The sequence below is a fragment of the Suricata suricatta genome, chromosome 14, assembly GCF_006229205.1.
Source record: "Suricata suricatta isolate VVHF042 chromosome 14, meerkat_22Aug2017_6uvM2_HiC, whole genome shotgun sequence".
Lineage (NCBI taxonomy): Eukaryota > Metazoa > Chordata > Mammalia > Carnivora > Herpestidae > Suricata > Suricata suricatta.
The window spans coordinates 71254043-71268817 of record NC_043713.1 but is presented as its reverse complement, the minus strand read 5'-3'; the positions used below and the strand labels follow the sequence as shown (position 1 = coordinate 71268817).

Below are 14775 nucleotides of genomic sequence, written 5' to 3'. Positions count from 1 at the left end.
GGGGAGCCCTCAGCAAGGCGAGGTATCTCACCGTACGAGTAGAGAAACAGGAATACCGAGTAGAGGTGGGACCGACCCAGGGCCGACCCTCAAGGGAGTCGAAGTAGTGTTAGGGCTTCTGGAACCCCGCGATGTACGGGTACGACCTGGCCTTAGCCTGGCAAAGAAATTGCGGCTGGGAGTTTGCGAAGGTTAAGAGTCTCTGGGGAACCAAGGCTCGCGGAAAGGCAGGGCTTTGAGGCCGATCTCAGGAAAAGGGGCGGAGCTTCCGGAGAATGGAGGCGGGAAAGGGCCCGCGCGCCTGTGCGTACTGTGGTGAAAGGGGCGGGGCCACCAGGAGTCGACACTGCCAGTGGCCAGGAGCCGCTTGGATCTTGAGGCTGGCGGCCTCTAGGAATAGAAGGGGAAAAGAAGGGGAGGGACTTCTTTGAGGCAGTGAAGGGGTGGGGTTTAGGGAAGGGGAGGGACCCGAGTCGGAGTCTGGAAGGGGCGGGGCGGGGCTTGGGGCGGCCCTGCCGCCGCCTCCACTTCTCCCCACCGCGGTGGCGGTGGAGGTGGCGGCAGCATTGGCAGCGGACGAACCTGACACGCTCCGGCCCCACTCCCGCCCCAGTCGAAGCCGAAGCTGCAGCCAGCGCCGGGCGGGGGCCATGGGCGCCCCGCGCGGCCCAGGTCATGAGGACAGAGGCGGAGGCAGCGGGGCCGCCGCTCGAACCCGGTCAGTGTCTCCCCGAGGGCCCAGCCCTCACCCCGGGGAATGAGGGGGACCCCGCCCCAGCGCGGGCAGGGTCCGGCCGCGCGACCTTGGGCCGACCGCGGCCACGGGCCGGGCTAAAGGGCTTTGAGCGACACCTGGCCAGGTGTATGCACTCCCGACTTTGCCGCTTACACGCAGCCCGGGTCATTTGGGATTTCCTAATACTCCTAGGACTGGGACCCTAGTCAGCTCTGAAAGCGGTCATGGTGGGAGGGTCCTGGTTTCGAGGCAAGGGCGGCACCTTTCCCAGAAGCGAAGAGCCCTTCTGGAACCGCCCTAGGAGATTCCGTCCCCTCCCGGAACTCTGGGGGTAACTGAGGCCTAGAAGGGCAGAGAACTGGCTGATAGCATAGAGCTATGGGTGTGCCCCTTACCCTGACCTCCCAGACTCAGCATTTTGTCTCGCAGTAGTTCTTGACCCTCTGAGTCAAGATGGGCCTGAGTTCCTGTGGGGCAGAAACCAAGACTGACGTTTAGTGCCGTGGGCCTCAGCTTGCTTTTCTGAGTGGGGGAGGGGAAAGGCAATGATTCCTGCTCTCAGGGTCGATGAGGAAGAGAAAGTGCTAGTAAAGTCTGAGATGAGGTGCCAAGAGCGTGTGGGACCCAACCCTAGACATCAGGGAGCTTGGGGTCACAGCCAGGGAGTGGTCTCTTTGTGAATGCAGCAGAGCATAGGGTCCGTTGCCATCCTGGGATTTGCATCCCTCCCCTTCGAGTTATCTAACTCTGTGATCTTGGATCAGATACTTGCCTTTCCAGAATCTCAGGGAAGTAATGGCTCACATTCATAGGGAGCTTTCTCTGTGCAGGCACTGTGCTAAGTTGTTTACATGCAGTGCCTCATTAATCCTCATAAGGACCCTGTAAAGTAGGTTACCATTGTTACTTGCACTTCTGCACACAAGCAGATAGAGCTGAAAGGAGTTAAGTATCCAGGAACAATGAGCTGCCTACCTTCTTTGGCAACAGATCCCAACTGAAGCCAGGCCAGGGCCTAACAGACAAACCCTATTTTCAGGTGGGACAATCCCTTGGCTCCAAGTATTAACATCTGGCAGCAGTTCTGGACTTAGAAGGCCTTCCCTCCCTTTATCTCTCCCACAGGAGTAGCTCTGGATCCCTGTGGGCTAACCTGCCCATGCCGAGACTGGAGATGTCCATTCAGGAGTGTTTAGCCTTGCAGGGCCTTGAATCCAGGGGTTCTAGGGACCAGGGCAAGAGGAGGAAGTGCACACAAGGACCCTAGGGAGCAGCTGTCCTATGCCACATTTACAGCTGGGAATAGGGGAAGACACAGAGTCAAAGCCTGGCCAAAAATGACCCAGCTGGCTGGTGCCAGAGCCCGGGCCACAGAGTGAGGAGGGAGCTGTGAACTGAGGGCTGTAGTCTGGAAGCCATGGTCAGTAAAAGGAGGAGCATTGGGGCATTGCCATGATAAGTAGGCCTGGGCATCTCAAGGGACAAGGCCTTTCTGGAAAAAACACCTTCCGTTCTTCAAGCACGTATGAGTGTCTAAGGGCTGGGAGAAGGCAGATGCGGCCCTGTCCCTGCCTGCCCCTGAGGTATTCTCAGTCTGTCCAGGGGGGAAGGCAGGCATGATCACCTCAAACACTCCATACTGAAGGGCTCAGAGAGGGAAAGAGGCCAGAGCATTTGGATGTTCAGAGATGGGAGATAACATTCCAGACTAAGGTATTTGCAAGAGCAAAGCCTGGGGAGTAAATAGCCTCTATACAGAGAAACAAAAAGGTAGTTTATTGCCACAGCGAAGGGTTCTTGAAAAGGGACAAGGGACGCATTCCACAGTGAGAGAACAGCACCCTGCTAAGTTCTCTCTCTCCACTCAGCCCATTGCAGGGAATTTTTTAGAATATGAATCTGGGGGGCAGGACTTGGGACTTAGTGTCCTCAAATCGTAGCACACATTGAGGGCTTAATAAGTTCATTTCTTCCAACAAATGTTTATCGAATTACTGCTAAGCATCAGACACTAGGCACTAGTGGGCAAGATCAGCAAACTCTTTGTCCTCAGGAAGCTTACAGTCTTGTGGGGAGATGGAGTAGCTCTATTTTATTTTCAATTTTCTTATAAATCTTGCTAAGTACTGTGAGGGAAACAAACAGGATGCTGGGAAGGAGGTCCCCCTCTCCCAAAAGCATGGTCAGAAAAATCCTCAGAGGAGGAGCATTTGAGCTGGGACCTGCATGACAAAAAGGGGCAGCCTGGAGAACTGCAGGTGAAAGAAAGTCTCAGACAGAGACAGCTGCACTTGCAGAGGGGTGTAATGCAGCTTGATGCCTTCCCAGGGTGACTGGAAGTCGGTGCGTGAGGTGTCAGGGCCGAGGTGAGGATGGGGGCTGGCCCCTGCAGGCCGTGGAGTGGGGTGATGACTTTATTCTGAGAGTAATGGGAGCCCATGGATGGGATCCCCCTGGCTACTGTGTATGACGGGGGAGGAGCCGGGGGTGGAGTTTGGAACAGAGGATAGGCAGAAGTCAGGCTGCACTGAGCCCTCAGAACTGAATCCATGTCAGTGGGAAGAGGCAAATGTCGGAAGGCCTTGAATGATGGCCTGTGTTCCTTGTAGAGGCATCTGGGGTCAGGGGAAGGAGGGAACAAAGCCTCAGCCCAATTGGCTCAGTGTGCCAGGTCCCCCTGGATGGAGGGCAGCATTCACGTCAGCACCTGAAAAGAGCTTTCCACATGCCCTTGCCCTGAGTGCGCATAGCACTCCCCAGACTGGCATCTCTGGTGGTCCATTTCATAGAGGAAGAAGCAGGCATAGAGAGGCCAAATGCCTCTCTCAAGTGACTCAGCCAACAAGAGGCCTGTACTCGCCCACGCCGTCCTGCCATCCCGACACCCTGCTGCTTGCCCTTGCAGGTGAGGAATGAGGGGAGCAAGGCCAAGTATAAGGCAGTGAAGGAGCAGTCACAGGTCCCTGCCTCCTGTGAATGTACAACAGCTCAGCAGGGCACAAACAAGCTCGATGCAAGGGTCCTGTGAGCCAAAGCGTGAACTCTGGCCTGGCAGAGTGCAGATGAGGGCAAGGGCATGGCCAGCCTAGGATCAGAAAAGGCCCCTAGCATCTTGGCCAGACCTTGAAGGCTGGGGAGGGTTTACACATAGAGTAGGAGCTTGGGACTCACTCCAGGCAAGACACTGCCCAGACAAGGCCAGCAGGTTGAAAAGCCAGGAGAGACATCCGGGCCCTTCTGGTTGCTACATGCAGTGGGAGCCAGGGTTGGCATGGTAAGCCAGCTTCTCGGGCAGCTCTGCATGGACAGGTCCTGGGTTCAAAAGAGACTCCAGAGACCCCCAGAGACGAAGAAACAACATGGGCCGGATTTTCCCATGTTGAGTGGGTGTCATGAATGAGCAGTGAGTGGTGATAGCTGAAGAGGTGGCCCTCCCATTTCTCTAGACTCTGAACTTTGTCCAGATTTGTGGGATTCCAAAGTAGGCGGTTCCAGTAGGCCACATGCCAGCTGGCCCCTGCCTTGCCATTTTAGTGCCTGCTCTTCACCTCTGTGTTCCATTCTCTGGCCCTCACTCTCTAAGGCATACCCCCACCATTTCCCCAGACCAGCCCTCTGATTTTCCCTTACACTTGCTTGTTTTTGCTGTCTACCAGGATAGGGATCTGTTTATGTCACTTGCCACCACATCTCCAGGTCACATGCCAGGTGCTAGGCTCTTGGGAAATATTTGTTGATTGAATGAATCAGATCAAAGTCCCCCACTTTAGAGATAGCCAGACTCCATCCAGCGAGAGGAAGTCAGTTGCTCAGCCCACAGCCAGCCTGTGACAGAGCTGGGGCTAAAATGCTTAGGTTGCGCCCTTTCTGCTCCTCCAAACTGGGTGGCAAGAATAGACTGAGAGGTCACCTAGGGTAGCGTTGCACATACACAGATTACATGACAGTCTTCCTTCTTTCTAACTGTGGACTTCACACTTTGGCGGCCCTGGGAGTCTTGGGAGGTACGCAGACCTCCAGGGGCCTCATGAATTCAGACATGAATTCTGCTGAGCGTCTCCCATGTGCCTGCCCTGTCCCAGTTTCCTCAGAGGTTCCACCAAAAAGAGTGCTCTAAAAGTGAGACGTGTGGGTCTGTGAGTGCATGTAGTGGGGGGCTAGCATGATGGAGGCAATGTCATGGAGAAGTCATATCCAAAGGCAGGAGTTATGTCAGGCACCTGGGAAGCCAGGAGAGTTCAGGCAGTGGGAACAGGTGTGGAAAGGCCCTGGGATCACAGGTGAAGGTTCTGCCTAGAGTTAGGCCTAATGAGGATGAGGGGAAGCAAGAAGGCAGAGGGTGCTGGGGCAGCAGCCATGAAGGCATTGTCCTAAGAGATGCAGGAACCAACCCATTGCAGGATTTTGTGCAGAGCTGACCTACTCTGACTGGTTGTTTTGGGGAGATTACTGCTGTTGTAAGGAGAATGGATTGGGGCACCTGAAAGGCTGTTTGCCAGCTTCTGAATAGCCCTACAGGATCTGGGCAGGAGCCAATGGGGGTGGCAGTGACAGGCACAGTGCCAAGGGTCTATGACCTCCTTGTGTTTCCACTCAGGAGACTTTGTGCAGCTGCCCGTGCCCATCATCCAGCAGCTCTACCACTGGGACTGCGGCCTGGCCTGCTCCAAGATGGTCCTGCGGTGAGTGCGCAAGCCTAGGTCCTCCCCATCCACACTGTCTGCTCTGGCTGGAAGGAGAAACGGAGAGACCTGGGTGGGATTCATCATCCATGTGGCTATTCATGGCTGGGGTTTACAGGAGGCCCAGCTTCCAACCAGGCTTGGTTTCATCTGCAAAAGCAAGCAAAGGGTGAATTAGGCCTTCCAGGTATCAGCTCTGGGGATAGCCAAGGAAGACCCAGGTGCCCAGGCCTGGCCCACAGAGTGACCCTGTGACTGGGACATGGGACCTTCCATCCTCAGGCTCCTGGAAGACTGTGTCACTAGGAAGCCGACTGTGTGAATATCACAGGAACCTTGGCCATCAGAGCATAGAGGGACCATAGTGATCTCCTTGTAGGAGATTTTTCAGGCAGCCGCCAGGAACCCCAGAGCAACGTCTCCCTTACCTATTTTATATCTTGGAATTCCAGGGAAGATAGTGTTCTACAAAAGGGTTCTGTGTCTAAAACTTAGAAAACCACTAATGTGGTCCAAGCATTTCATCCTAGAAACAAGGCTAGTGACGCCAGAGTGGTTGGCAACTTACCCAAAGTCACATAACCTGCAAGCGACTCAAGAAGCAGAATCCTCAACTCTGGGACCAACACAGTACCCCAGGCAGCCTCAGGTTGTGCCCAAGAAGTAGGCACGATGTAGGATCATGATAAAGGATGGAGCCTTCTGAGGGTATGGGAGCTCTGGTAGTGACTAGTGGGCCCTTGGGAGGAAGGTGATCCCAGCCAGCTTGGCAAGCCAACCTCAGCAGCCCGTCTGCCCACAGGTACCTGGGCCAGCTAGACGACAATGAGTTCGAGAGTGCCCTGCAGGAGCTGCGACTAACCAGGAGCATCTGGACCATTGACCTGGCCTACCTAATGCGCCACTTTGGTGTGAGACACCGCTTCTGCACGCAGACCCTGGGCGTTGACAAGGGCTACAAGAACCAGGTAAGCAGCCAGCTACCAGGCCATCACCCAGTCCAGTAATTGAAAATGGGTACGGTCAAGACATGGACACCCAAGTAGACACACAGGTGTGCAGAGACTGGGGAACAGCAGCAAATACCCAGTGGGCAGGACTTTCGAGGCAGTCAGACCAGGTGACCTTGAGGTCCAACCTGCCCAAAGCATCTCTAAGCAGTGAGACTCCTGCTCCCTGCCTTTGAGAGCACTTGATGATGTGCAGAGGGACATCTCAGGCTGCCTTCCCGTGTCCCTCCCTCCTGTCCCTGTGAGTCCAGGGCCTCTGAGCATGTCACTGCGACCTCACCCTGTTGCCACTTGCCCATTTTCTTCCTTGTCACAGGGACAGCTGGCTCCAAGCTGGATAATTGCTATTCAGGAAGAAAAACTAAAATGCCATCTTTCCTATTTTTTTCTTTTTGAAATAGAATGCCTACATAGCTTCACCATTATACCAATGTAACCCCACCCCCCGGCCCATGTAGTTAGAGCCGGTCTTGTCTGCTGCAGAGGCACATGTCAGCCCAGGCCCCAAAACTTGGCAGAGCAGAGTCTCTCCTGGCCTCGCTGGCAAGAGGGTTGTCATATGGTGGTCAGTGCCAGTCACCCTAACTCTCCTTTGATCCTTCCAGGCCAGGGGAAGAAGGCTAATAGATCTGACTTGATCACTGTGGCTCAAGGCAGAGAAAAGAACCCAAGAACAGGGTCTCTCCTGCTTCCCCCATGGGGGCTCTAGCCCCCTTAGGTCCCCTATCCCAAACAAAGTATGTCCCATGAACCTCATTTTGCCGAGCCAAGCCGTGGAGGAGCATCTGGGTGGGCTCAACCACCCCTTTTGCTCATTTACCACAGACTCTCGCTGATGTCCATGGGGTCCACGAGCCCAGGGATGACTAGCCTTGCTGGGGGAGCTGACCTGAGCTCAGCTGCCCACCCATTTCGTGAGCATCCTCCTCATGCCTCTGTGTGGTCCTGTGCATTCTGGGCAGCCATCCTGCCGGCTTAGGACACACGCAGCTTTCTGCGCAGGCGTGCTGCCTGTACCATCTCCCCTAGCAGGCCAGGCTCCTCCCCTCTTTCATCATCTTTAACTCTGTAACCTGCTCTTTACTTCATCCGAATGGGGCGAGGGCAGCCAGGACAGGCATCGCCTCCAGCCTGCCCTTCTCTTTTCAGTCCTTCTACAGGAAGCACTTTGACACAGAGGAGACCCGGGTGAACCAGCTGTTTGCACAAGCCAAGGCCTGCAAGGTGCTGGTGGAGAAATGGTGAGCCTGCCCTCACTCTTCCTTGTGCGCCTGCTCACCCACATATTCACAGCGGGGGCAGCCTTGGGATGGTGAACAGGAAAGGCTAGTGACTTGGCAGGCAGCACTGGGCTTTCCTATCCAGAACCTTGGCCATTGCTGAGGCCAAGGGCACAGACTTGGCCTCCTAGGCCTTACTGTTTCCATCCATAAAATGGGGACATGTGGAGCTACACGACCTACTGTACACAAAACTCTGGCCTTTGGTTGATCACAAGCAGGGGCTGGAGGAACAGGTGAGCAAGACAGGCTGCTCCCAGATGGGAGCATGAGACAGAACGCAGGAACCCTTAATGAAGGGGTGACAGCCTAAGGAATATGCCGGCACAGTGATGGAGAATAACGGGACAGCCCGGTGTGTAGGGTCTCTAGGGAGGCCTAGCTCTCAGATCTCCCCAGAGGCTGCTGTGACCTTATGTGGGTCTCCCCCTTCTCATCTATACGTGAGGAACACGATTCAGGCAGACCCTGGAAACAACTTGCTCAGAATCTAATGACTTTCTTCCCTAGGCCTAGGCATGTTAGCTTCGATCCTGGCTGGGCTCCCCTAGATCACTCTTCCTAGGTCTCCCTGTTTCTCACAGACTTCTGTTTTCATGGTTAACATAGTATCACCGCACGATAGGTAGTTGGGAAAATGGGACAAGTCTCCACACATCCTTCAGTCACATGAGCACATGTTGGAAGGAAAGGAGCAAATGTTTACCTAGTGGCATCCGACACGTGCTCTCTTCTTGAGTGGGAAGCTGGTGCTATCCTCACTCCTCACGTGTGGAAACTGAGGAGGAGAAAAATAGTGTGAGCTGCCCACAGTCACCCTTGGCAACTTGGCCATCCTGTGATCCAAACCTGGCTCTTCCACACCCAATTATTCCGTGAAGCTCGGTGCTTTTATTCCAGCCCAGCCCCCACTTTTTCCCTGTAGTTGAAGTCCCGTTCTCATACATACCATCGGGAACTCAGCCAGTTATTTCATTTCGAAGACCAAATGGAAAAATGGCATCTTTCCCTCGGCTGAGGCAACCAAACCAAAGTGCCTTATGACTTGGCTGTAGGCTGGAGCTGGGCCAGGCCACATAGTGCTAACATGGCCACTCCTGTGGACACTGCTGAGGAAGGAGGCCCCTGGCCTAGGGAACCACCCCTCTGGATTCTAGTTTGCATTTTCTGCCTTCTGTGGGTCACTGAATAGGGCAGGGCCTGATTGTCTGCCTCAGGCAGCAGCTGGCTCTGCTGAGCTCGGGTCCCCTGGAAGCACTGCTGACCAGTCCCTTGTGGGCAGCCCCGTCTGCCACAAGGGAAAAGAGAAAAGAAGAATAATCCTTTCAGAGAAGCATGTAGTTTTATTTTATTTTATTCTTTTAAGGTTTTTTTTTTTTAATTTTTGTATTTATTTATTTTGAGAGAGAACGTGAATTGGGGAAGGGGCAGAGAGAGAGGGAGAGAATCCCAAGCCGGCTTCGCATTGTCAGCGCAGAGCCTAATGCAGGGCTTGAACCCACGAACCATGAGATCATGACCTGAGCCAAAATCAAGAGTCAGACACTTAACCTACGAAGCCACCCTGGTACCCCAAGAAGCATGTGGTTTTAAAACTGACAAAGCCGTGCTTGGCTAAGATTTTGGGAATTAAATTGGACTGACAGCTTCCAATGTAAATCACATATGACTTAGGGGAAATGATCAAAGCTCAGCAAAAAAGCTTCACTAGCCAGGGTGGGAGGTGGGCTCCCATGTGTTGAGCCTGTGGCTCATCTGGAGCTGACTTTCTGCCACTCCTAGAAGGACATGACAGGGCCAGCTGGTCCTCGGACACATTCAGAGCTCTCCCACCCCCTGTGCTGGTCCCATGTTGATCGTGGGCTGAACCTGGGCCATGGTGATGAAGCAGGCTCTTCCTGCCTGCCAAGAGCTCAGGAGGGAGGGAAGATGAGCCATGTGCCCAAGTTTTGTGATCCAGGCAAGGGTCCACTTGAGAGATGGGGCATGGGGCCCGGCGGTGCCAGCTGACCCTCCTCCCGCCCACAGCACAGTGAGCGTGAAGGACATCCAGGAACACCTGGCACAGGGCCACGTGGCCATTGTGCTGGTGAACTCGGGGGTATTGCACTGCGACCTCTGCTCCAGTCCTGTCAAGTACTGCTGCTTCGCCCCCAGTGGCCACCGCTGCTTCTGCCGGACCCCTGACTACCAGGGCCACTTCATCGTTCTGCGTGGCTACAACCGGGCCACTGGCTGCATCTTCTACAACAACCCAGCCTATGCCGACCGTGAGTGCTGGGCGGGCTGGGGACGGTGGGCGGGGCAGGCTGCATTCACAGTCCAGTCCCCGTGATTCCTTCTCATTCAAGAACTCCCTCGATGCCTTCTCCCAAAACCTCTGCTCCTCCTGGGCTCCCGTCATCTGCGCTGCTTCTCTGGCCATACAGAGCAGCCACAAACCTGAGGCCATAGCAGCCTCCACACCCTGGTCATTGCCAGGCCATCTCCCTCTCACACCGCTGCCCAGGGCCCCACCCCGGCCCCCACCATCTCCCTCAGTCCCGCCCTCCCGGGACAGCCAGCAAGCATACTCGGCAGAGAGGAGAGTCTGCCCAGTTCCAGCTCCCGCTCCAGGTCCAGCAAGGGCTCCCCACTGTCTTGGGGACTGGGAAGGACTGTCCTGACTCTAGCAGACTTACCCCATGTGTCCTCAAGCATGTTTCTTCTCCTCTCTGGACCTCACTTTCTCCATCTTTGAAATTGGGGAAGGGTCAGAGAATGAGCTCATGAAGACTGAAATAGGCAAGGAAGGCTTCCTGGGGTGGGAGATGAGTGGCAAAGGGTGGCCAGGCAGATGGGCCATGGTCAGATCTCCCCCAGCTCCCCTGGGCGCCAGCGAGGCAGGTATAACCCCCCTCTACCTGCTGACCCCACTCTGCCCTTCCTGCCCTCAGCAGGAATGTGCAGCACCAGCATCAGTAACTTCGAGGAAGCCAGAACCAGTTATGGCACAGATGAGGACATCCTCTTTGTCTACTTGGACAGCTGACGGCGGGAGCCTGGTGTGCCCAGGCCCTCACGCCCCACCTTGCCACACCCCAGTCGGACCTACTCAGGAGGCCTTGGCCCAGGCCCAGAGCTGCTAGGGCTTAGAGGCAGAGCTGCAGCCTTGGCCCACGTGACAAAGCCCCAGGGAATTCTTGGAGCCCAAGGCATGCCTGCTTTGTCCACCAGCGTTGTGTGTGTCACCATGCCACTTACCCTGCACACCTGCTGGTTGCTGGAGGCCTCCACAGAACGTCTGAGTAACAGCCTCCCCCAGGACCCCAGGCCTGACTCCAGTCATGCCCAGGGGACTTCCAGCCCCGTGGGTGCCTTTGTTGCCTGCGAACCAGACCCAGGTGGAGGATAAGCCTGAGCTCGTCTCCCCACAGACCTGGGGGCTGAGCCCTGGAGATGCTGCTTGTCAAGATGGCATCTGTGTGTTTGGAGATGGTGTAGCCAACCCCGGCTCCCGGGGCTTTGGACTGTTCCAGACCTTGCTGGGAACTGCCCCCGCCAACGCCCACCACCCCCCCAGAAGTGCTATAGCCCTCCCTTTGGTGGATGGTGCCTCTCCCTCCCGCCTCCCAGTGGACCCAAGTTCCTGTGGCTGGCCCTGAGGAGGGCTGGGCCTCAGGTCAAAAGGACCCTGAACCCCACCCCTCACCCTGCACCCTCCAGGTACTAAAACATTGTAGGGTGGAGGGCTCTCGGGGGTAGACAGGGCCCCAGCTCAGTGCTGAATGTACTCTCAGAATGCCTGACCCTGGGGGCCAAGAACAGCCACCTGAGTCCCAAAGATCCCCCAACCCAGGAGGCCTCCTGATGCTAGCCTAATCCCTGGCAGCGGGGCCCATTCTCTGGGCATGGGGGAGCCCCAAGCCTCACAAGGCTGGGGGCTGGGGTGCTAGGGTCTGCACTCCTGAGGCAATGGTGGGGATAGCCTGAGGCCTCCCACCCACCCTAGTGTTCATGCCAGGACCTTTTGCACAGAATGTTGGGTCTCTTGACAGAAGGGTGGTGCCTGCCCAGGATCACGCAGCACTACACATAGCATGGATGATTTGGTTTTTTTGATTCAAGCTTTCACTTGTGGGGAGTGAAAGTCGCCCTCAAGTAAGACAATAATAGTGAGATTCAGGTACTTCGGAACCACTGACACCTCTCTTCATAGGGCAGATAAGCCAGCCTAAGTTCTCTTTCAAAAAGAGGACTCAGAGCTGGTGGGCTGAGTGCCAGGACCCCTCACCTTATAGACAAACCCGGCCATCAGTCTGGGGAGAGTATGTCCAGGACAGTGGCGGGGCTGGGTCTTGAATGCAGGTCTGCACGTAAAAACTAAGGGAAATGGATCATTCCTAAAGGGGCTGAGGACACCCACCCCTCATGAGCGGTCACTGACGAGGGAACACAACTGCCTCAGCAGCCACACTGCAGCTGCCATCCCTCTGGACCGCAAACCATGCTCAGCATCTGCTCCTGCCAGCCGGCTGGCGCCTCCCCACCATGGCTGCTCTGAGGGGCAGAGATGGACGCTGTTTATGAGGGCTGTCAGACCACCCAGCCGAATCGCTCCTCGACACCAGATGCAGCCCTTGGCCGTGAGGGAGGCACTATTAGCTGGTTAGCTAACAGGTCAGCCACCCTGGTTTCAGAGACTAGCGTTGCCTTCAGACTGGTCTCATCTCTTTTGCCTTAATGCTGGGTGGCCCAAGATCCCAGGGAGCTCTCGTTTCAAGCCCAGGAGAACCACGTGTGGCAGCTCTGGGGTTTGGGCGTCCTCAGGAAGGTTCTGGCTAAAATCATGTTAAGAATAGATGCATCAAGGAAAGCAATGAGGAAGCCAGGCTATGGAGGACTGGTGGCACTGGCATGGAGAGCAGCCTCCATGGACAGTGGTCACAGCACCTCAGTCCATCATGCGACATTTAGAAACACTCAGTCCATGGGCAGGCCACAAGGTAGAGGTCACGCATCTGGAAGAGTAACAAGCTACCTGTGCCTGAGGCGGTGTCATCTGCCTGGGGAGGGCCATGGGGGCAGGATGCAGACAGGCGATGCTGTGTTCTTGCACACATCATGGAAACAGGGCTGGAGAGAGCCCAGACTTCAGGAACTTCTGCACATAGCATGTGGCACCCATGAGCCCTGTCCACATGCTGGGGGCCCAGCAAAGCCACACTGGACAGTTGGTTTTGTTCACTCCAGCCACACAGGGACAAAAGGGATCTTTTGCATTGCAGAGATTTTCTACATATATATATTTTGTTTGTAATGAGCCATTCTCAATAAACATTATTCTCACTGCAAAATGATGGCAGCTCCTGGCCCACCTTTGTGAATTCTTGTTTCCCTCCCAAATTGTCGGCATGAGCACATGTGAATCCAGGTCCTTGGCCTGCCATACCAAGTTTTTGCTGGGACTAGAATCCTGCTTCTTGCTTTTCGGTTCTCCCTCCCTTCTGATGCTCATATAGGGATTAGGTAGGCAGTGCTAGAAATGGAAGGGCCTCAGAGCTGAGCTTGACTGTGGTTCTTGAAGAGGGCATGAAGGGCACACAGCTTTGGGTAGGAGGGTCTTGGGGGGCCTTGAATGAGGGAGACAGTGGGGCCCACTGGAGGCAATAGAGAGGGGAGCCCAGTGGGCAGGACTCCAGCCCTCCCTACATTATCCACCCCCAACCAGCAGCTCCCCTTACTTACTAGCTGCTGGGCTCTTCTAGTGGTACATTTGCTAAGCATTCTACTTCTGAAGAAAGGAAGTGTTTGCGAATCCTCCATTATCTGGCAGCCTCAGACCTGCCCCAGGTCCCACAGAGAGCTTCTCGGGTAGGGTCCCAGTCTCCAGCCTGTGCTCTCATCCTGACTGACTGCTGCTCTGCCCCCACTCCTCCGAGGCCCACACTGAGGGGATGTGTTAGGAGTCCTGACAAGTTTTGGACCCTTCTCCAAACTGGAGAGCAGCCCTGTAGGCATACCTTCAATCAGGGAGTTGAGCAGCTGAGGACGGGGTGTCCAGCTAGAGGACGTCAGGCAGCACAGCAGGTATTCTGCAGGTGTAAGCAACAGCCCTGGCCCCTGTCTGCTTCCGCAGGAGCCCTCTGCCCATCCTAGGAGAAGGGGTGTCATCCTCAATGCGCATATCATGGTTGGGAAAGGCATGGGAAAGACTGGCTTGGGGCCTCTGAGTGGCCATTGAATACAATTATAGGAGAAATAGGACAATGACCATGAGGGAGGTGTTGAATAGGGACAGAGGTGGGTGAGGTGGTGAGAACTGGGTAGAGTTGGCTCCTCAGAGCATGCAGGGGGAGGATAGAAGTTTGACATGCTGGACCATCTGCATTCAGACTCACTGATAGGGCTGTTGGTCACAGGCTGCCTGGTTGTCCTCATGATATGGCAGATGGTAATGAGGGTGGGGGAGAGGATGAAGGGAGGGAGCAGGGAGAGAAAGGGAGAGAGAATGAGCATCCAATATGGAAGCCACAGCATTTTAATAACTTAAATTCAAAAGTGACATCCTAGGGGCACCTGGGTGGCTCAGTCAGTTGAGTGTCTGACTTCAGCACAGGTCATGATGTCACAGTTGATGTGTTCAGGCCCCACATGGGGTTCTGCACTGACAGATCAGAGCTTGGAGCCTGCTTAGGATTCTGTGTCTCCTTATCTCTCTGCCCCTTCCCCCCTTATGTGTGCACACTCGCTCTCTCTCTCTCTCTCTCTCTCTCTCTCTCTCTCTCTCTCTCTCAATCTCAAAAATAAATATTTTCACAAATAGGGCACTTGGGTGGCTCAGTCAGTTAAGCATCCAACTCTTGATTTCAGCTTTCAGTTCAGGTCATGATCTCATGGTTAGTGGGTTCAAGCCCCACATTGGGCTTTTCGCTGATAGCATGCAGAGCCTGCTTGAAATTCTCCCTCCTCTCTCTCTCTCTGCCCCTCCCCCTGCTTACACATGCTCGCTTGCTCTCGCTCTCTCTCTCAAAAACAAATACACTTAAAAAAGAAGTTCCATCCTATCATTTCTGCAGTACTCTGTT

At 55.0% G+C, this 14775-nt stretch overlaps 1 protein-coding gene and 1 long non-coding RNA gene across 5 annotated transcripts; one reads left to right on the top strand and one right to left on the bottom strand.

Moving 5' to 3' along the window:
• Positions 1-488: 488 nt before the first annotated feature.
• Positions 489-13052, top strand: GUCD1 (guanylyl cyclase domain containing 1). 4 transcript variants are annotated; one of them, XM_029921754.1, is made up of 7 exons: positions 635-718; positions 1862-3641; positions 5334-5418; positions 6221-6386; positions 7578-7669; positions 9737-9978; positions 10645-13052. In XM_029921754.1, exons 2-7 carry the CDS (start codon positions 3323-3325, stop codon positions 10737-10739), a joined length of 999 nt encoding a protein of 332 aa, XP_029777614.1. In that variant the 5' UTR covers positions 635-718; positions 1862-3322; the 3' UTR covers positions 10740-13052. The 4 variants fall into 4 exon arrangements, with proteins under 4 accessions (XP_029777617.1, XP_029777616.1, XP_029777614.1 ...); XM_029921755.1 differs by having other exon boundaries at positions 642-718; positions 10648-13052; XM_029921757.1 differs by lacking the exon at positions 1862-3641 and having other exon boundaries at positions 489-718; positions 10648-13052.
• On the bottom strand, positions 2433-11193 carry LOC115277570. The gene is made up of 3 exons (XR_003902423.1): positions 10390-11193; positions 8415-8486; positions 2433-5568 (listed from the first exon to the last, which is right to left on the bottom strand). It is a non-coding gene; the product is annotated as an uncharacterized LOC115277570 (long non-coding RNA).
• Positions 13053-14775: the final 1723 nt, after the last annotated feature.

What these genes read in the sequence shown, in the direction of transcription:
- GUCD1 (XM_029921754.1), top strand. Translation starts at nt 3,323, where the DNA reads ATGATGGCCTGTGTTCCTTGTAGAGGCATCTGGGGTCAGGGGAAGGAG. An exon ending in CCTGCTGCTTGCCCTTGCAG is followed by an intron (nt 3,642 to 5,333) that starts GTGAGGAATGAG and finishes GTTTCCACTCAG; the next exon opens with GAGACTTTGTGCAGCTGCCC. An exon ending in ACAAGGGCTACAAGAACCAG is followed by an intron (nt 6,387 to 7,577) that starts GTAAGCAGCCAG and finishes TTCTCTTTTCAG; the next exon opens with TCCTTCTACAGGAAGCACTT.